At 37.7% G+C, this 22,491-nt stretch overlaps 1 protein-coding gene and 1 long non-coding RNA gene across 2 annotated transcripts in view; one reads left to right on the top strand and one right to left on the bottom strand.

The window, feature by feature from the left end:
• The window catches only part of LOC146469738 (uncharacterized), a 51,209-nt gene extending 37,947 nt beyond the window's left edge, over positions 1-13,262 (bottom strand). Inside the window, exons 1-9 of the mRNA XM_085122908.1 lie at positions 13,214-13,262; positions 7,768-8,192; positions 6,973-7,369; positions 5,778-6,008; positions 5,049-5,207; positions 3,679-3,951; positions 2,830-3,051; positions 2,377-2,416; positions 1,815-1,955 (exon numbers count right to left, since the gene is read on the bottom strand). Of these exons, the coding sequence (XP_084979034.1) occupies positions 1,916-1,955; positions 2,377-2,416; positions 2,830-3,051; positions 3,679-3,951; positions 5,049-5,207; positions 5,778-6,008; positions 6,973-7,369; positions 7,768-8,192; positions 13,214-13,259 (1,833 nt within the window). The 5' untranslated portion in view covers positions 13,260-13,262 and the 3' untranslated portion in view covers positions 1,815-1,915. The remainder of the gene's footprint in view (positions 1-1,814; positions 1,956-2,376; positions 2,417-2,829; positions 3,052-3,678; positions 3,952-5,048; positions 5,208-5,777; positions 6,009-6,972; positions 7,370-7,767; positions 8,193-13,213) is intronic.
• LOC146469736 (uncharacterized) overlaps positions 1-22,491 on the top strand; it is a 35,908-nt gene that overhangs the window by 10,204 nt on the left and 3,213 nt on the right. Inside the window, exon 2 of the long non-coding RNA XR_014867158.1 lies at positions 593-1,528. This is a non-coding gene — a long non-coding RNA (uncharacterized LOC146469736). The remainder of the gene's footprint in view (positions 1-592; positions 1,529-22,491) is intronic.

Below are 22,491 nucleotides of genomic sequence, written 5' to 3'. Positions count from 1 at the left end.
AAGCCGCTGACGGAAATTTGTAGGCTCAAGCAGTTGCTGTTTCGATAATGGCGGACATAATTTTCCCACATTTCCGCGGCTTAAGGAAGGGAACTGCTTCGTCAGATTGGTCGAAAAAGTATTTTTTCTTGAAGTTTTACGTCTGAACTTTAATTTCGGGAACAAAAATTTAGTAAAGAAAAAGGTTGATTTTCGTCGCAGTAGCACTTTAAATGTTTTTCAAGCTGAAAGTCACTAAAATATTGAAATGAGGTTGGAGGGGACTGGAAAAGAGTGAGTTGCCATGGGAACCGAATTTTTTATAGCCGTAGGTGTATTGCATTTAAAACTATTAGCCTGCCAGGTTTCAATGGTCTCTGTTGTAAATTGACTGAGATAGATCTATTTATGTACTTGATGTTTTATTGAGTTGAGAATATGACGTCATTAGTCATCTCATTTACATATTTTGCACATTTTTTAAACTAAAATATCTCCGGAGCCAATGCAGATATTTAGAAACGGTAAACGGCGTTTTTAATCTTTCCTAGAATTCTATGTGATAAACCTTAAAATTCAGGAGGTAAAAATTTGATCATAGTAGCACTTTAAGTAATGTTTTGAAGATGGTATGTAAACCATTTCATCAGTGTTTTGCATAAATGTAAAGAATAGATATTAGTAGAACAAGGTCGGCAACTCTGCTAGGTTTGCTTTTCCTTTTTCTTCCATTTTTTTTTTTTTTTCGTGTTTTGTTTGGTATTCTTGTTGTTGTTGTTTTTTAGAACAAAAGAAAAAGAAAGAAAAAAAGAAAAGAAAAGAAAAGAAACCAAAGGCTTTCCTCCACGCTAGTAGGTTTAACTACAAGTGCTATTTGAAGGCCATTGATCTGTTGTTTTGTAGAAACAATACAATAAGAAATATATGGATCGCAGTTTTAAGTGCAACTACTCTAAAACTACTAGGCCAGGTTGTTCGAAAACCGATTAACGCTAATCTACGATTAAAAGTTAATCGAGGATTTCATCTCGCTCTTTAAAAGTGGTTTTAAACCCTAATTTCAAGCTAAAGGTAAAGAAAAGTCTAAGTCAAAACTGAGGGGCAAAAATCTTTTGGAAGAATCTTTACCGATTAGTAATTAAATTCGCATAAAAGTTCACGTTAAACCAGGATTAGCTTAATCGGGCTTTGAACAACTGGGCCCAGAACTACAGAAAGAACTTTGGACAGCAATGTAGGTCACATAGCACGCATAGCGTTACATTGTATGATATAACTAGCATAAGGAGATGTGAGTCCGTATACGACAAGAGAGATATACCGACGCATAGAGACTCTGGTGTATGAGGAGTGTGTAATGACCAGAATACGTTTGATATGTTGTAGTGGATCTGGTACCAGTACATAAGACCCGTATATATAAACAATAGCCTCCATTTGGCGCGAAAATATGCTCAGATATTTGTCCGCGGACATTATCTGTTCCGAGAAGTGAACAGTTTTCCGAGAACGAAGCTCGAGTAAAACTGTGAGCTTCGAGGAATATTCGGTCACTTGAGGCGTTTAGACCAATCGCGCGCGAGCGAAAATATTTGATGGATTATAATTCTTAGCATACCCTGCCGTATAATAAACCTTATACGGACCTAAGACGTGATGCTACGACAATCCTTATATTTTCCGTATATTACTTTGTGCACTGACTGTACACAACATGAGTAAGAGACCTTATACCGATAAATTCGTGCACTGATATATTCAAGTCCACATACTCTTGCTTTCCATTAATTAACAGATAAAACGTCTATCCGTCGTGTGCTGCCGCTTCTGTACACCTAGCCTTCCGAGGTGCTGCGATTCACGAACTTGGACGCAAGACTGTGCATGAATATCTATATACTGGAGCTTTTCTTTGATATGAAATGCAGACACAAAATTACGCCGGCTGAGGACCGGCGTATTTAACCATTTTCTCCCTGGAAGATAATTGAAAGAGTTTGGTAATTAACAACACGTTTAGCACTTGTTCTCAGTAAACCATTGAAAAAAGCTAAGGGCATGTTTATACTTATGAATTTTAATTTCCCGTACTAAAATTTATCTTCTCGTACTCGCGCTTATGCTTAGCACTTTGATTCGCCGGATCACATTTGGAAAGTTAAGGAAGGAACACAAGTTCACGAAAATACTGGTGCCCGCCAAGAGAGGATGTCTCTTGCGTCCGCCATATTAATATTTGCCATTATATGGTAGTCAAAGTTTAAAGTTACTGCTTTTGTGTGTATCCTTTTATTTTTACAATGTTTGTACCAATCTTTGGTTGCGTCTCTCTTGAAAACGAGCCTTTAATTTGAGCTCAGACAAACAAAATAAGGCAAATTATTGTTGAAAACTTACCCATCCGTTTCTCCCTGGGCCGTGCCATTTGCAGCTGCATCTGTAGCGAGGATATTGTAAGTGGCAATGAAAAACTTTGCGGTTCCATTAAGAATAGGATGGGGTCTTTAACGCAATAAGAGTTCAATTGAGCGAGTTTTCGGAGACAATAAATATGTTTGCACAATGGCGATTTGGATATCAAATTTCATATGAGGCTGATTGTTAAGAAATAATAGTTTTATATCTCCAAACACAGGATAAAATGATGACGTTAGTACTCTCACAACTTCACAGTCAAAGAAACATAATTATACAGTCCTTGCACGTTGTATGCAAACACAATTCTATTAAGCTGGTGAACGTGATTTTTTTTTTTTGAAAATATCATTGCAGCAATCGTAGCTGCGTCGTTACCACGCTAATAACGTGCTAGTAAACGAGTTAACAAGTGAAAACAAAAGTTATACTTACATTTACGCCTATCGCGGTAGCAGGATTGGTGGAACAGATATGTTATGCCACGGTCATTAGGAAAACAGCACCAGATATCAATAACGATGACGATGACGAATAGAGCGCCGATAGAGCCGAATACAATGCCAATAATCGCGCCTTTTCCGAGTCCAGTTTTAGAAACGTTTTCTTTGGGTTCTGTGGGTTTTTCTTTGGGTTCTGTGGGGTTTTCTTTGGGTTCTGTGAACAAGAAGAAGAACGAATAATAATAATAATAAAATGCCGGGATCTCAAGTCAGTAGGTGGTTTAAGAAAAACTAATTTAAGTTAAATTAAAGCGCATTTTACACCGATAAGAACCCAATACCTAGCTAAAGACAATACGATTAAATACTGTTGCAGCCGCCAAATCAGACCTCTAGGGCTCTCTAAAAGTATTAACAGATGTTATGGGTGAGGAATCAGTAGCAGTCGGCCAGGTCAATGCAATGAGTCACACGCGCACAGTTTGCTGCGTGTTATTTTTTATTTATTTATTTTTTGTTTGCTTGGTTTGTTGCTGTTGTTGTTGTCGTTGTTATTTATTTGTACCTGCACTCAAACGCGTCTACTTCTTCGGAAATTTGCTTTATTGTTGATAACTGAAGTATGTTAATCTTCTTTAGACAGCTGGGAGTAGAGTCGATAGTTTACACGCGCGTATCATGGGGAAGAAGGTTAGGGGTGGGGGGAGGAGGGGGAGGGTGGGGGGAGGTCGAGTGGTAAACTGTAGTTTGATTCAATTACTTTGCGCTCGATTTGCCGAATAAATACTTTCTTTCAAATTATTAACTCAAGCGTATTGCATCTTTTATTGGTTTTCCATACCTTTCGGCCATGGTATTATCTTCACCTCAACCCTGTAACTGTCAGATCCAGCAGAGTTAGAAGCCTCGCATACATATACTCCTTCGTCTGCTTCAGAGGCATTCTCACGCATTAAGTTAGTATGCAGACCAGTATGGTTTTGAATTACAAGATCATCCTTTCTCCAGATTACAAAGGGAGTAGGAACTCCTTCCGCTTTGCACTTCAACAAAAGCACTTTCCCTTCATGTTCAGTGACTTCCCTTTTGCTTTTTGAGGTAATTTTGGGTGGCACTAAAAAATAAATGCAAATACTTAGTTTAATCAGCTGAGTTGATAAAGTGAATTGGGCATTGCAAAAAGATCATATAGTTTTTAGCGCTAGCCCTTTGGCGGAGCGTATAATGTGTTTTGAGCTCTGTGTAGTTTATATGTTGAGTAGTAGAGCTAAGCTAGTGGTTTAAACAAGGTGAGTTAAAAAAAACAAGAATAAATGAGTTGAATAAGCATTAGCTGTTTCCTTAGGTTTAAGCATGGCGATTTGAAAAATGAATTTTCTTTTAAATTTATTTGGCTTTCCGTGTTAAACTGGTGAAGGGAAAAAAATGGCTTTTACATTGAGGCTTTCTGTTTTTTTAGACGCGGAATTAGGTCCCATAGTGTTTTTGGCTTGTGAACAAGAGTTTCCCTCGGTGTCACATGAGCGCATGAGCACATGAAGCTATGTAATAATTGATATGTAGCAGACCTGTAGTTTTTGTTAAAGCGGACACTTTGGTTTTTCTTTATATAGGGTGCGTTCACGGTGGCCATGTTGGAGGAGCCAAACAATGAAATATATTTGCATAAAAATAAAACTTATTTCCGAAAGGAAAATCATTCTATTGTTTTGCTTTCCAAGACGGGCCGCCGTGAACACACTCTATACGTCCTTTGTGACTACCAATGCTTTTTTGTGAAATTAAGAGGTACTTTTGATTTCCCGTAATTCGTAATTTGTTAGAACTCACTGTATGTCGTGTTTTTTCGCCTTCGATTTGAACTAAGAACCAGGTTCAAACCGTAATATCTGCTGTCCTGTGTTGCAGTTCGAATCAAATTCAAATTAACGTCAGCCCGAGCTTATATTTAATTCATCGTAGCTCTAAAAGCTTACAGAGCGCTTAACTTCAGTTGATTTAACAGTTCTTTTGTTTTCCAAGGTAGAGAACGATATATCATATGCGTTTTAAGCTATATTTTCCGTTTGCATTTGTTCTTTGTATGGATGACTTATACAGAAGCTCTGGCGTTGAGGTCATGAAATTATGCCATACTTTTAAAGAAAAGTAAGTTTAAAGTATCAAAAAATGAGCTGCGAGCCTCATGACTTGATATAAACATTTACTTACCACGGGAATCAACAGTTAAAGTTACAAAGTGCCTTTCTGGCGAAGTGGAATCTATGATTTTCCTTACGGTGCACTTGTAATCTGTGTTGTCACTGGTTTTTACATTGTTCAATTCCAGCGTGCCATTCACAAACATGTTTGTACGGTTCGCATAAGGACCTAAGTGAATAAACAGAAATACAAACAAACATCTACATTCACGTGGAACCTACATGTATTTGTAATTTTAATAGACGAATTTTTTTCACAGTTCTTATCATCTTAAATATACCACTACTCCAAACGCCACCACAAGAAATTATATAAATAAAGTACTGAAACCGTAAGAGCTCTAATTCCAACCTCAATGTATAAAAATTTGAAACTTTTTATTCATCCTTTCTTCTGCCTCTAAATTTCACTTTGTTTAATCTGAGTTCTTTTGAACATCATTATAAAAGCGAGACTAAGTGCAAAGCTTTTTATATGAGTTTAGGTTGCTAATGAGGGAAAGCTTATTTTTTGCATATGATAATGAAAACTATGTACGAAGCCTCTCTTTGATGATAAGGTTCAAAGGAACTCGGAAATGGTCTATTTTGTTGGTCTTTACGCATGTAAAGTAATCGATAGGGGCTTAATATGATGCCTTTGAATTTACAATAACTTGAACGCCCTACCGCACACACACACATGCAAAAAAAAACGCCAAAGCACTGGGTTATGGTACTTAATTGTTAAGTTTTGTACCTGTATCTTTCACTTTAATAAAACCCGTGCTGTTCAGTCCTGCCATCCATGCCCACTTTGTATGTTCGTCGTTACAGATTTCAGAATAACAGTATGACCAAGTCACGTATTTGAATCCACCATCCCGTTGAATAGCCTTTGCCAATTCCGGGCAGGGAAACTGCACATGTTCACCAACTCGCACATGGAAAGATTTCTGCTTAATTTGTCCCTCGTATTGTTTCCTGGGATCTAAATTAAAATCACGGACACCAAGGGTAAAAGACAAACAATGATATAGACCGTGTCCAGACCGGGGGAAAGGCGGATTCTTTCCCCCTCATAGTCTGAGCATAACTCGTTTTTAATATTTGAGCAAACAAAAAGAGACCTTGAGAACGATTTGGTGTAGCATACTAGGGTTCACCCAATTTGTTGTTACCATGGCAACCAATATTTGACAGGAAGATTTCGCAATGATCGGAACATCACTATTTTTATTATAAAAAAATTTAACTTTCTTACAGCGAATTTCATCTTTTTTTATCGTTCTCGTATTTTTCGTTTTGATCACTTTTTGGTTAATTTTTTTTTCTGAGAAATCCAAGATGACCACCATTTTCAATTCATGATGTAATTCCCGCGTGGTATGACACCATCGCTTTCCGTTATGGACCTCAAGGGAAATATCTTTGGACGTCAGTAATACATCTCCCCCACTCCCCTGCCAAGAATCCAATCCCAGCGCGCTAAAAGAGAAAGCACAGCCAAAGGGATAGCAAAAGAACCCTGCGCAAAAGATAGTCAGTCACTTTTCACACTAAATTCGAATGTGCTGTGCCTTTCCCAAAACAACAACAGCAACAACAACAACAAAAAAAAAGACATAGGACGGCGTTTTTTGCAAGATAATTCCTGTTTTGTTATTGTTATTGTTGTTGTTGTTGTTGTTGTTCTTATTTAAATTCACTCGAGAACAAATGTTTATAGCTGTTTGAGTCTAAAAGTTTAAAATAATAGATGCAAATTACAATAAAAAAGAGAAGAAATCATGAGGTTAGCAGAATCAGTAGTTTGAGAGAGTCAATATTTACCCATTCACTACCAAAATTCCGTTTGACCGTTGGCTTTGTTTCATCAATCAATTACTTGAGGAAGATTCCAAAGTGACGATCAAGTTGAAATGAAATATCTACGTCAACTAAATACCACATACTTTTCACGTGTGTCTGGAGGTATGCACCGAGCGATCCTTTGTAGGGGCCAAAGTACATGGTGCATCCAAACGATCTTCTGTCGGATTCTCTTACATCTTTTATTTTGACTGACATCATTGAAGTATTGCTGGTCTTGTTGAACCACGTCTTGGCGTGGACTCGTCCTTGGTATTCTGGCACTTCCTGATCGAGTTTCGGGTTGATGATGATGGTTTCATTCCTCGTCAGAGTTAGTAAAGTAAGGTAGATTCCCCCACGCTCCCAGATTCCAACAGCAACTCCATCGTAGACGAGTTTGTCTTCATCGCCCACGTGGAACTCGCATTGGAAAGAAGTATTCCCCCCTAGTGCTAATGACAGGGGTGGTGAGAGTGCGGATGTGATCGCAGACTTTCCCTTCTCTGTATTGAAAAAAATGACATTTTTAGTAATAATTACATTTGTGTCGGCTATTACAATAATTTCCTTCTTAAATTAACAATACATATAAGCCTTATCTAATCTTTGATTAACTTGTCTATTATTGCTTAGAGGATAAAAATTTACCTTAATTTGATACTTGCTAAAACACATTAATTTTACAAACGTGAAAGATTAATTGTCTAGTCCTGTTAACAGTTATCTAACCAGCTCAGATATGTTTGGCAACGAATGCCATAAAAATCGGAAATAAGTTGACTAATTATTTTTATATAAATCACATGATGGTTTGCTCTGAGTGCTCTAATTAAGACCACTATCATGTTTTGGATAAAAATGCTTTGTTAATTATTTGCTAGAGTGTTTTCCAACACACTGCAAAAATCCCCGTAAAAATGCATTTTTAATTTACCTTCAACGCGGAGACTAAGAAAGTCTGACGGAGAATCTTCCATATCGCCAAATTCTAGTCGCATTCCGTAACTCATCTGGTCTAAGGCACTAATATGCGAGATTTGGAAAGCTGCAATGGATTTTGACAAGTCTCCGTTCCATTGCACACGGCCAGCCAGTGACGGTGCCTCTTCTTTGAGCGCAGGGTTCGTAATAATCCCACCATTCTTTGTTACTGAAAGGATATATGAAGCGACGTATCCATTCTTCCAAACTCCAAACACCACTCCTTGGAAATCAGGCCTTAACGTTAACCGTTTCTCGAGGGTCCATTGAAACAAAGCATTTGACCCTGCAAATGCTCTTACAGGGTCTGAAGATAAACGGAATATCTCCCCTCCCCATCCTGTATGGTGATAGAAAGTTATAGAAGAATAAATAAAGAAAGGATAAATTACACACATTAGTTATACAGGTTAAGCCATATTGATTAAAAGATTCTTCGATGACTTTTTTAAGCTGTGGAAATGATGATAACGAGAAATAAAGGTACGTTAAAAGTGCTTAACCCTAACACGGCAATAAAGTTGGGTAACATAGAGATAGTATATTGTTGGTATTTTGAAAAACATTTTTTGCAATGTTTGTGAGAGATGTAACTTCACATAAAACTCAATGGAAGTAAACAGGTGCTTCCTATAAGCTAATAGCTCATAATGAAAAGTAAACAGAAATTTGCCACTGAAAACACAGATTAGCTGGAATCTTTGATGCACAGTTTTTGAACGCTTTTAATCGTGGTTATTTAGTTCTTATTAACCGAGCGGGAGGTCTGTATGGGAGATCGCCAGTACAGACCGAACGCAGTGAGGTCTGTACCAGAGACCGAGGTCAAGATTCTCTCATACAGACCGATCTAGCTCGGTTAATAAGATGTTTATTACATGGCCAAACAGGAAATCAAAAGGAAAAAAGTTTATTTGTTCCCCTGCGCGGGCTCAAGCATTTAGCTGGCTTACTTCTGTCACGAGTCTCCAGTGCAAACGGGACAAAAATAGCTACAGCCTTGTATAAACTTCGTCAATGAATAAAGACAAAATAACCGTTGTTTTGCTGCAGGCTCAATGAAAATTTTCTAAAATGCGACCAAAAGTGCAACAAATTTTAATGCCTGTCTGTGCCGCGATCGCTCAGCGATCAGTTCTCATTCAGCCTTGCGATCTTTGACTGATCGCCACAGAAAACGTTAATGTTGAATGTGCAGCCTTCAAACTTGTCAATATGTGCTCCGGCAAAAAATGCCTGAGGTTGGATTTATTGGACTGTGAAGACATTTTGCTGAGTTGTTGTGGAGGCACTGACTTGGTTTTCTTCGAACTGAGTGGATGTATCTGGTCCACGATTCAAGATAGTAGACATTTCTCGCTGTCGCTTGAGAGATGCTGAATGGTAGCTGTCGAGGCTTTTCAAATTTTTATGACCACTTAGCTGTGCAACGAAATTTGGCTTAACGTCTGCTTCGAGGAGTCGTCCAACACTGGTCTTCCTAACGGAGTGATTAGAAACCTTCTTCTTGTTTGTTTCATCGAGTTTGGCTGAAGCAAAGGCGTCTTTGAGGAACTTGCCAATTTCATTCTTTCCAAGGGGCCTTTCCAGCTACCATACTTCTGCATACTTTCTCACTTGGTTTTCGTCGGTGATTTATGGCGAGATAAAAAGGAACATCTGGATCTAACATGGCTTCGGAACGATGGCTTCGAAACACTTTGTAAAATTCAACTGGGCATCTTGACTTGTTTTTGCTTGCATACGCTTTCGGATCAAAGGCTCTTTGATGGCCGCCATTTTGTCCCGTGCGTGTTTTGCTGACTCTTTCTGACTTCCACTCAAGGTATTCAGAATCGGTTTCTGGATCATTGGCGAAGCCTACATCACCCCAACACAGCTTACCGGCTCTCATCTCGAGCTCTCCAGCCGAAATGGAGGGAAAGAAATCACCACAAAGCCCTTTGTAATGATTTAGGATCCTGAACACCGAACTGGCCATTTTCAAGAAGTGCATCTTCTTCAGCTTCAGTTAGCTCTCTTGTGGCATTTGGACGGTTTCCTTTTCCTTGGCGAACCAGGTTCTTTCGTTTGGCAGCAAGAATCTCTCTGGACTTGGAGAACTCGTTACCCTTAAGAATGTTGATTAGACTTCCTTCTTCATGCAAGTGGCGTTGAAAAATTCGCTGGAAGCCGCTCAATGTACACGGTTCGTTTTCGGTGCCATCTCGTTTACGAACGGAGATAAAAAATTTAGACAAAAGAAGGTCGAGCTCACTGGCAGGTATGTTTTCAGTTGCTCTAGACTCTTTTATTGACTCACAAAACTTCTTCCATACGTTTAAGTCGCTCTTAGTCTTGTATTGAGTGTTTTTTGATTTTTGCGCTGGCAAAAACTTCTCAATTTCGACTTCATCTTTGCTCGTAGCTTTCTCGGCTGGACTCAAATTTGCCAACGTTTGCTCATTCTTTCTACCTCCTTCCACGTTCAGGGCTACTGGTTCTTCCATTTAGTACTGTATTAACAGGAACAAGCCATTTTTTTTTCTTTTTTTGTTTTGTAATGTTTTGAGGACAAATGTTACAATAAGAACGGTCTAGATGCCGGTCTAGAATGGAAAATCTAGACCGCCGTGGATATCGATTTTAGCCAATTAAGTTCTTGAATTTGATCGTTTCCAGTCCTTTTGAGACACGGCCATATAATAAAATGACATATAAAATATGGTTAGAAATTTGGCTTACAGTAACAAGTAAATCTGAACATATCGTCCTAGCTTTCATCGCTGCTTTCAACTACCCTCACGCAACTCGACGTCGTACGCTTTTTTTCTCCTTGTTTTCGGATTTTCTTGTTCTACGAATTCGATCAGTTTCTTATATGTGATGTCGACAAATCTGCTTGAGCTTGTCTTCATTTTAGAATAAACTTAACTTCGACTCCCAAAAAGACCAACTCAAAAACTTCCAAAAGACCAAACGACAGCCAAACGGCGGAAACCCTTCGGAAAACCACAAGTGCTTGACAGCGTGCGAAAATACTGCGAGCTGATTGGTCAAAAATGATATCACACATGTGTGGATAAAAATGATATCGCCACTGGCGGGATAGCGTTTTTATCGATTTGCTACTGCACGGTATACCACAAAATTTTAAATAATAATATGAAATATCTTTTTTCTATGAAACTCGTCTTGTGGTTAAAATCATGCTGAAAAACATTAGATGTTTCATTGTTTACATTGTAATTTTAGTGCTCGGCAGTTTTCGTAAACAGTGGCTTGTATTTTCATTTTACGCTTTAGAATATGAGGTTGAAAAGACTAAATAACTTACCATTTAATGCCGTCAAACCAAACTTTGTTGCCTTTTATGTATTTTTATTTTTAACAGCTGCCTCGTTTATCGAAATAATTTCCTCTTCGTGGCGAAACGGGAAGCCATCTTGTTTCGGCTGCTCGGAGATAAATAGTACTTGGCTAATCACTTCCAAGCTAGCCAATCAGCGCGCGCGAAAAGTACTATTCGCTTGTGTGATATATATTATTGATAACACATTGGATGCAGAAAGATGAGCTTTAATATTCATGGCTACGATGTTTTCTGCTTAATTTTTATAAAACAGACTGTTTTCAATCTCAGGTCAATTATTAACCAAAACTGACCTTGAAGTTTCTCTTTCGATAATGGAATTTTTTATAAGAGTTTGTCATTTTACAAGATTAGAAAGTTGGGAAGAAAACGATTTCAAACATGAAGTTTAAATTACTTAAGGCTTGACGCAAATCAAATACCTCAAGCTTATAAATTATTTAGATGTGAACCTCTGGTTATATGAACAATTCAGCTCACAAGTTCTACGTTTTTGCAGAGAAAAAGATCCTAATAACTTGAGTGCGAATTGTTCTTGCAATATATTTAAATAGGATCATGATTTTAGATTGACGAAAAGTTAAAAGATTGTAGAAATATAAGCTGTAAATAAAATCTTGAGATATGCAGCAAGCGGATTAAGTAGCTTGAAGACTGTGTCACGCGAGAAGCTGTCCTGTCTGATCTTGAAATAATATAATAATCGAATATTTATACAGGATAACCTTTCAGCATAGAATACTGTTATCAAAGAAAACGATTGGCCAAATGAATGGTTTGTTGTGATAAGGTACCTTATGATCGACCCTGTACTGAAAAACTTATGATCATCTTAAACAAACTGGATAAAAAAACTAAACTAACCGCTAAATCCGCTAGCGAAAACGCGCTATTTCAACAAGAGCGAAGCAGGCCAACAGAATGACTATTAAAGTATAAAAACTGTCTCGTTTCTTCACCAGAAACTGCAATTTTTTGCTCAACAGTGCTTGTACTGTGGACAGAAGCTGTTTAAGTTTAGTTGGAGGCATGTTGTTTCATGACTTAAATTTGTATAACGCCTTCTACAATATCCTTGATTTCTCGGAAAACGCTAGCAAAGTTGGAGGGTTGTTAATGATTTATGATAAACGTCCCCTACATTTTTGTCTTAGTTCACTGTTAAACTGAATTTATTATCAAAAGTCCATAAATTGTTTCCAGAACATTACTTTCAGTTCCTTTGATCTAACAAAGTATAGGAATAAAAAGTTATTGCCTAGTTACTTAAGCAACATTAAAATACAAAAAAATTACCGACGTGTAAAAGGATTATACGAACCACAGATCGCTCTATATCACACTACCGAAAAACGCCTCATCGACAAAATAAACGGGTTCAAGGAAATATGGGATAATCTGGCTTGTAGAAATTGCATAAGAAATGATGAAATTTCACCGATTTAGCTAATCTAAAAACAACAGTGCAACAGATTGCCTCAGAAAAATACTTTTTTTTAATAATTTGATTGATATGCACGTAGAAGAAACCGCTCGTGGGCCTGCGTAATTTAGGCCAAGTATCTGATTTCGCGTTTAACAAAAACGTTAGGTTAGGGCGAAAACGATAAAGTGAAGAATACTTTTAAATGGAGTAAACTATGACTAAATATGCGTGAACATCGATTCAGTTCAAAGCGATGGGTGGAGAAGAAGAGCTATGACAGTTGTATCTGACGATGATTCGAGTCAACTTTTCTTATAATGATCTTTAGCTGCATTTGGTTGAGAGGTTGTTCTATCTTTGTCAGAAAAACACCAACATAAACCTTAAGTAATTTGGCGATTTCCGAAACACTTTTCTTCATATGAAATAAATGTGATGGTATGTTTTCTTCATGTTCATGAAGTCATGTTTTTCATACAGACAAAACTGACAGCACTACGATAAAGATACACTAAACCATGCACCAACGATGTAGGTTTCAGTCTGGACTGGTATGAATCTATCAGTGTAAAGACTGGCTTACCTTCATGAGCAAATGAAAAGAATAGTAAAGCTAATGTTGTCCACATGATTTGATACAGTTTGATGCGCCTTGAGCACTACAGAGAAACTAGCTGTGAACTGACGGGGCTCGACTCAAAAGAATTTGAAGGAACAGAAGGCGGCCGAACAACGATGACATCTCCTTGACCCAGTCCACTCACGGGCTATAACGGACCAATGACGAGTGTTTTATCTTTAGACTCTTTTTGTTCCCTGCCAAGCCCCTTTTCCTTAATATATTTGGTATTTTACGGCTCGAAGTACACCGTTAATAATTAATTATTGTCCATGACGATGTATGTTTCGCTTTCAGAGCCTTACTTAAAAAAAAAAAAAAACTCGGAGTGGCATGAGCTCCCAGTGCAATCTCATGAACGTCTATACTACGATGTTAGTAACATTTTATGCAGTAAGGCATCCAACTTAACTGACGGCATTTAAGGCCAGGTAGTATTTAGCCTGTGTACTCCCCTGTGGAAGTATACAGTGTGTGGAAGTATACAGTGATTCTCAGTGTTGATCTTGGTTCCTAATACTCCGTTGAATCTCTTCAATAAAATTCTAAGCTGTAGTTATTGAATAGTACAACCCTTTGATGATGTTTATTTTGTTGAACGCAATGGTCAGTCGCTCTGCACAAAATAAACTTAAAATTATGACCATTTACTGTAAATAGCAGCAATTCGTCAACACGGTAGTCGAGCGTAATTCTCAAAGTTCTTTTTAATTTAGCTCATCATTTCAGGAAGTTTGTCTAAGAGCAATGCTTGAGAGGTTCTCTCTCCCCGCGAGCTTAAAGTATCGAAATGAATGCCATCAAAATGCTTTACTTTGTAGTTGAATCTTTATGCTTTTCTGCTTGATGACTACAGCAATTCAAGCTTAATTTAGAAAGATGCCTAAAGACGGAAAATAATCAACAGCCGTTTTTTGTTTAATTATTGAAACGATTAGTATATAGAATTTACGTCTTTTTTCTCCCAACTATTGCTGAAGGAAGGAGGAAGATGAAAATGAACTACTTACGCTGTTTACTTTTCGCTAAAAGTAATAATTAACAATTATTCACCGAAGTCAAATATCCAACACCTTCACCGACACTGAGGTGAATAATATTGTTTAGGTATATACCACACACGCTGAATAACTAGCGGACAAAAAAATTATTTTATTTCCGACAATATACCGACAAATGGTATGAAATTTTAAAATCTCGCGTGCCACGCGGTTAGCGATTTCTTGTTGTAGAAAGTTCCGACTCGCTTTCTTGCAGACAAATAAAACTTTTGGAGACACTTGTTTCGAAGTTCCAAAAGTGTCATTTCTTCAATTTTTCTGTGAAACTCATCTAGTTGTTAAAATCATGCTGAAAAACATTAGATGTTTCATTGTTTGCATTGTAATTTTAGTGCTCGGCAGTTTTCGTAAACAGTGGATTGTATTTTCATTTTACGCTTTAGAATATGAGGTTGAAAAGATTAAAAAAACTAACTTACCATTTTATGCCGTCAAACTAAACTTTGTTACCTTTTATGTATTTTTATTTTTAACAGCCGCCTCGTTTATCGAAATAATTTCCTCTTCGTGGAGAAACGGGAAGCCATCTTGTTTCGGCTGCTCGGAGGTGAATAGTACTTGGCTAATCACTTCCAAGCTAGCCAATCAGCGCGCGCGAAAACTACTATTCTCTTGTGTGTTATATATTATTGATACACCTGATGCAGAAAGACAAGCCTTAATTTTCGTGGCTACTATGTTTTCTGCCTAATTTTTTATGAAAAAGACTAATTTCAATCTCATTTTAATTAACCAAAATTGACCTTGAAGTTTCTCTTTCGATACTAGCATTTTTTTTATACAGTTTTTCATTTTACAAATTAGAAAGAAAACGATTTCAAACATTAAGTTAAATTACTTTAGCCTTGACGCAAATCAAATACGGAAAGCTATTCAATTATTTAGATGTGAACGTCGGGTTATATGAGGAATTCAGCTCACAAGTTCTACGTTTTTGCAGAGAAAAAGAACCTAATAACTGGAGCGCGAATTATTCCCGCAATATATTCAAATAGAATCATGATTTTAGACTAACAAAAAGTTCAGTGGAAGATTGTAGAAAATATAAGTTGTGAATAAAGTCTTGAGATATGCAGCAAGCGGATTATGTAGTTTCAAGCCTGTGTCACGCGAGCAGCTGACCTGTCTGAGCTTAAAAGATTGGCCAAATGAATACTTTGTTGTGATAAGGTACCTTATGATCGACCCTGTACTGAAAAACTTATGATCATCTTAAACATACTGATGGATCGAAAAACTAAACTAACCGCTAAATCCGTAAGCGAGAACGGGCTATTTCAACAAGGAATACTTATGTTTTGAGAAAGGCAGGCCAACAGAATGACTATTAAAGCATAAACACAGAAAAAAAAAACTACAAAACAGAACTCTCGTTTCTTCACTATAGACTACAATTTTTTGCTCAACAATGCTTGTATTGTGGACAGAAGCTGTTTAAGTTTAGTCGGAGGCATGATGTTTCATGACTTAAATTTGCATAACGCCTTCTACAATATCCTTGATTTCTCGGAAAACGCTAGCAAAGTTGGAGGGTTGTTAATGATTTATAATAATCGTCCCCTACTTTTTTGTCTTAGTTCAATGTTAAACTGGATTTGTTATCAAAAGTCCATAAATTGTTTCCAGAACATTACTTTCAGTTCCTTTGATCTAACAGTATAGGAATAAAACGTCATTGCCTAGTTACTTAAGCAACATTAAAATACAAAAAAATTACCGACGTGTAAAAGGATTAAACGAACCACAGATTGCTCTATATGACACTACCGAAAAACGCCTCATCGACAAAATAAACGGGTTCAAGGAAATATGGGATAATCTGGCTTGTAGAAATTGCATAAGAAATGATGAAATTTCACCGATTTAGCTAATCTAAAAACAACAGTGCAACAGATTGCCTCAGAAAAATACCTTTTTTAAATAATTTGATTGATATGCACGTAGAAGAAATCGCTCGTGGGCCTGCGTAATTTAGGCCAAGTATCTGATTTCGCGTTTAACAAAAACGTTAGGTTAGGGCGAAAACGATTAAGTGAAGAATACTTTTAAATGGAGTAAATTCTGACTAAATATGCGGGAACATCGATTCAGTTCAAAGCGATGGGTGGAGAAGAAGAGCTATGACAGTTGCATCTGACCATGATTCGAGTCAACTTTTCTTATAATGATCTTTAGCTGCATTTGGTTCTGAGCTTGTTCTATCTTTGTCAGAAAACCACCAACAAAAACCTTAAGTACTTTGGCGATTTCCGAAACACTTTTCTTCATATGAAATAAATGTGATGGTATGTTTTCTTCATGTTCATGAAGTCATGTATTTCATACAGACAAAACTGACAGCACTACGATAAAGATACACTAAACCATGCACCAACGATGTAGGTTTGTCTAGACTGGTATGAATCTATCAGTGTAAAGACTGTCGTGGTGATGTGATCTTACCTTCAGGAGCAAATGAAAAGAGTAGTAAAGCTAATTTTGTCCACATGATTTGATATTTGATGCGCCTTGAGCACTACAGAGAAACTAGCTGTGAACTGAAGGGCCTCGACTCAAAAGAATTTGAAGGAACAGAAGGCGGCTGAACAACGATGACATCACCTTGACCCAGTCCACTCACAGGCTATAACGGACCAATGCCGAGTGTTTTATCTTTAGACTCTTTTTGTTCCCTGCCAAGCCCCTTTTCCTTAATGTATTTGGTATTTTACGGCTCGAAGTACACCGTTAATAATTAATTATTGTCCATGACGATGTATGCTTCGCTTTCAGAGCCTTGCTTAAAAAAAAAAAAAAATACCTAGTGGCATGAGCTCTAAGTGCAATCTCTAGCCTGCGTGGCAGGCACTAGAAAGGGGATGGGAGAGGGGAAAATTGGGCTCGCGAGAAACGCGCGGAGCGAGGGAAAGGGGAAAAGGAAGCGCCTGCAGCGAACCCATTGTTTATTTCGTCTTTCTCGTTCGTCGGCGAACGAAAAATCGCCATTGGTTCGTTTATTAATTATGCGTCAATCATTGCCTGATACGACCTTGTGATTGGTCCAGATGTTTTGGAAGCCATTTGAGACTGAAAATCAACGGTGAAGATGACAGATGCACTCGAAAGAGACAGGGAAGCCAAGTTTGAGCAAATTTTGAAGGAAATCTTGCTGGAGTTAGAAGATAAAGGTCGCAAAATAACCTTGAAAGATGAACAGAGAAAAGCGGTGAAACAACTGTATGGAAAGAAAGACTTGGTGGCAGTTTTACTGACGGCTTTCGGAAAGAGTCTTATCTTCCAGTTGCTGGTGTTATTAGAAAATAGAAATCGCAATGGCCACACTCAAACTGCTTTTGTGCTAGTAATTTGCCCTCTTACTAGCATTATTAACGACCAAATTTTTGAAGTGAAGAGTATGGGTTTATCTACGTGTAATTTGTCGGAAAAGCTCGCTGATTGAACAGTATTTATTTTATTGCACTCGATAGATTTCTGCCAAATAATCGCCTTGTGATCAAAATTCTCACCCATTCGCTGTTGCAGGGTAATCATTGATTTGTGGGACATACAAACACCCAGGTGGTTTAACCGCCCAAAGTCTTTAAAACTAACACCACTGTGGAAAAGAATTATCGAAATCCTGTACGCAACAGCAGACGTAATTCTTTTCGATCGGCCATACCGCTTTGTGTTTATTCATTATTTCACGCACTCTGGGTTCCGGCGAAAGTAAGCAATATTTCTATTGGCTGGCATTTGACAGGCAGACCGTCGCAAATGTTGGCCGTTTGCATATTAATGAGGGGGCGAGACGAAATAAACAATGGGTTCGCTGCAGGCGCTTCCTTTCCCCCTCTCCCTCGCTCCGCGCGTTTCTCGCGCGCCCAATTTTCCCCTCTCCCTTCCCCTTTCTAGCGCCTGCCAAGCAGGCTATGCAATCTCATGAACGTCTTAAATACGATGTTAACAACATTTTATGCAGTAATGCATCTTACTTTACTGACGACATTTAAGGCCGGGTAGTATTCAGGCTGTGTACTCCCTTGTGCAAGTATATATCGATTCTGGTTCATCTTGGTTCCTAAGAGTCCGTTAAATCTCTTCAATAAAGTTTTAAGCTGTAGTTATTGAATAGAACAACATTTTGATAATGTTTATTTTGTTGAACGTAATGGTCAGTCGCTCTGCAAAAATAAATTTAAAATTATGACTATTTACTGTAATTCGCAAAAGTCTTTTTTAATGTAGCTTATCAGTTCAGCAATTTTGTCTAAGAGTAATGGTTGGGTGGTTACCTCCGAGCCCCCCGAGTTTAAAATATCGAAATGAATGCCATCAAAATGCTTCAATTTGTAGTTGAATGTTTATGTTTTTCGGCTTCATGTCTACAGAATTTCAAGCTCAAACGTTGGACTGAAAGATGCCAAATAAAGGAAAAAAATTAACAGCCGCATACTTACTTTTATAGTTACTGAAACGATTAGTTTATAGAATTTACACCTTTTTTCTGCCAAATGTTGCTAAAGAACGAGGAAGATGATGTTCAACTACTTATGCCGTTTACTTAACGCTAAAAAAATAATAATTATTAATAACACACAGGATGCAAAATAACGGAGTTTAATTTTCATGGCTACGATGTTTTCATCTGATGTGTATAAAAGACTGTTTTCAATCTCAGTTCAATTAACCAAAATTGACCTCGAAGTTTCTCTTTCGATAATGGAATTTTTTATACAGTTTGTCATTTTACAAGATTAGAAATTTAAAGTTCAGTTAGAAAGAGGGCAATTTCAAACTTCAAGTTTAAATTACTTTAGACTTGACACAAATCAAATACCTAAAGCTAATAAATTCTTTAGATGTGAACACCTGGTTATATGAGAAATTTAGCTCCCAAACTCTATGTTTTCGCGAAGTAAAAAGGAAACTAATAACTTGAGCGCGAATTATACCCCGATATATCGAAATATAATGTTAGACTGACAAAAAGTTGAAAGATAGTAGAAAAAATAAGTTGTAAATAAAATCTTGAGATATGCAGCAACAGATTATATAGCTTGAAGCCTGTTTCTGTGTGTTTCGCGCGTAACTGTCCTGTCTGATCTTGAAAGATTGGCCAAATGAACGGTTTGGTGTGATAAGGTACATTATGATCGACCCTGTACTGAAAAACTCATGATCAACTTAAACATACATGTGGCAAAAAAATAAACTAATTGCTAAATCCGCTAGCGAGAAAAAGTCGTTTCAACAAGGAAAATTTATTCGTTGAGGGAGGCAGGCCCACAGAAGGACTATTAAAGCATAAACGCACAGAAAAACCAAAAAAAAAAACCACTACAAAACAGAACTCGCTTTTCTTGACCAGAATCTGCACGTTTTTTTCTCAACAGTGCTTGTACTGTGGACAGAAGTATATTTGGCCAGAGGCCCGATGTTTCATGACTTAAATTTGCAGTTGCAGCACCCTTGATTTCTCGGAAAACGTTAGCAAAGTTTGAGAGTTGTTAATGGATTCAAGATAGCCGCTATTACTGACTCGCCTTAGTTCATTGTTAAAATGAAATTTTGATCAAAAGTCCATAAAGGTTCCCAGAACATTACTTCCAGTTCCTTTGATCTAGTAAAGCATAGCAATAAGTCATTTTTGAATACCTTCTTATAATATTAAAATACACAAATCACCGACGCTTAAAAGAATGAGACGAACAACAGACCGCTTGATATGGCACTTCTGAGAAACGCCTGATCGACAGAATAAACGGGTTCGAGGAAACATGGGATTATCTGGGATGTACAAATTAAATAAGAAATGACATAAGTTCACCGATTTAGCTAATCTTAAAACAACAGTGCAACAGAGCGGCTCAGAAAAATTCGTTTGATTGACATGCACGTAGAAGAAACCGCTTTGGGGCCTGCGTATGCTTGTGCATGCCAAGAATCTGATTTCGTGTGCGGCAAAAAAAGTAAAGGCGAAAACGATAAACGGTGTACAGCATAGGTTTTTAATGGACAAAACTATGGCTAAATAGGCGTGAACGTGGTTTACTTGTAATCGATTCAGTTAAAAGTGATGCATGGAGGAGAAGAGTTATGGCAGATTTATCTGACGATGATTCGAGTGAACTTATCTTATAATGATCTTTGAATGGATTAGGTTGAGCGCTTGTTCTGTCTTCGTCAGAAAGTCACCAACGATAAACTGAAGTAGTTTGACGATTTACGACACACTTCACTTCATGTTCATGAAGTCATGTTTCATACAGACAAAGCTGACAGAACTACGATGAAGATGGGCTAACACATAACGATGTAGGTTTGTCTGAACAAGTGTGAATCTATCAGTGTAAAGGCTGTCGTGAATGTGATCTTACTGTCATGGGCAAATAAAAAGAATAGTAAAGCTTATGTTGTCCACATGGTTTAATATTCAATGCGCCTTGAGCACTACAGAGAAACTAGCCGCGAACTGAAGGGCCTCGATTCACGAGAACTGACAAGAAGGAACAGGAGGCCGCCGAGTAACGATGACCTGACCAATTTTCATCTCCTTGACCCAATCCACTCACGGACTATAATGGACCACTGTCGTATGTTTTATATTGAGACTTTTATTGTTTCCTGGTTGATCGATGTTATCCCTTTTAATAGTTTTTACATCGGCCGTGCCCATTTCCTTAATGTATTTGGTATTTTGCGTCAGTTTACTCTCGCCATATTAAGTCACCTCAGGCAAATACAAAGTATGAACAAATTATTTTACAGGACACTTGTTTCATTAATCCTTCAAGGCTTCTGGCATCTCGTTAAAATTAATCAAGATTTTTGGAACCGTAGCTTAAAAGTCACATAGGAACCCATCGATGACGAACGTTTTGGCATGCAATAGGCAGAAGGACATATACACCCGACAAGATTATACCAATCCAGTGGCTAGTGTTTTCCACGCACTGATTGGTTGATCAACCTCCAGAAAGTATTCTAAATTCACCTCCCTGCAATGTCGTGGACTTCGCGCCCGCGTCTTTTGCTCCAAAGTGGTTTGTCACATACTAAAAACATTATTTACCGACCTCAGAATTCGGAAAGTGTTTGTAGATGTTTACTTCACATTTAGGTTGAAAACAAACCTGGATAGCGACAAATGCGTGTAGATAAGGGAAAGTATATAATTATATTTACTGGAATCAAACTAGTACTGAAGCTCACCCTTGATCAAAGTTTCCCTGCTCTACACGACAAGGAGCTGTAGCTATCGAATCAGAAATTTCTGACCAATGCATTAACCCCATTCATATTTAGGTGGGGACTTGGGGAAGACGGCGATGATCTGTATATTTCTCAATTTCGCTCGGAAACCGCCGAAAACCAAGTAAAAAGTCAACGTGACGAGGTTAATTATGGCATTTCTGAAAAATGATAAAGCATTCAAAATTGGGCAAACATGCTATTGAAACTGTGTTGCCATGGGCACCAAATGATTGCCCATGCAGAAAAAATTTGATGATCGGCTACAGAGATCGCTGACGGTTGCCGTAATATTAAAACAACAATTAATGCTCAACTTAGCCCTCCAGTTTGTGCAAACACTCCCCCCCCCCCCCCCCTACAACTAGGCCGGAAAGGGTAAAGGGAATACCGTCAAATATTTCAGGAATAGACCCCGCTTTCAGTGCAAATATTTACTGTAATGCAGCTCTCAGTTTTAGAAAAATACAAGGAGCTTTGTTTATTTGTCGACAAATAACTACGAGAATTGTATATAGATATTAAAGAGGTTTAGAATCACGTTTATGGCAAACTGCAGAAATGGCCACGTGGCCATGTTTACCCTACATTTGCCGCTCGCTGTTCTCAGTTTCTCAATAAAATTGAAAAGTTCTCCTTTCGCGTCAAAGGTCACGATTATTTTTGTACTATTCTCATTTGTGTAATTTTTGTTTTCAAGAAAATATAAACGGGAATATCACGTTTTCCGTTTGCCTTAAACGCGATTCTAGACTCGTTGTTACTATTCTACTTTCAAATAGCACTTTTACAAACTGAGGCGACAGTTACTGTCGCTCTCCCTTCCATACATAAGGGGGATTTGTCCATTTTTTAAACCTTTTTTTTACCAGAATTTGGTCCTTGTTGAAGGGATGTAAAATAATTAAATAAATATTAAAAATTTAAAAAAATTAATAATAAAAAAAC

Source organism: Pavona decussata, unplaced genomic scaffold, assembly GCF_977016875.1.
Source record: "Pavona decussata unplaced genomic scaffold, jaPavDecu1.1 SCAFFOLD_119, whole genome shotgun sequence".
Lineage (NCBI taxonomy): Eukaryota > Metazoa > Cnidaria > Anthozoa > Scleractinia > Agariciidae > Pavona > Pavona decussata.
The sequence above is the reverse complement of the archived record's forward strand: the minus strand, read 5'-3'. Positions and strand labels throughout refer to the sequence as shown.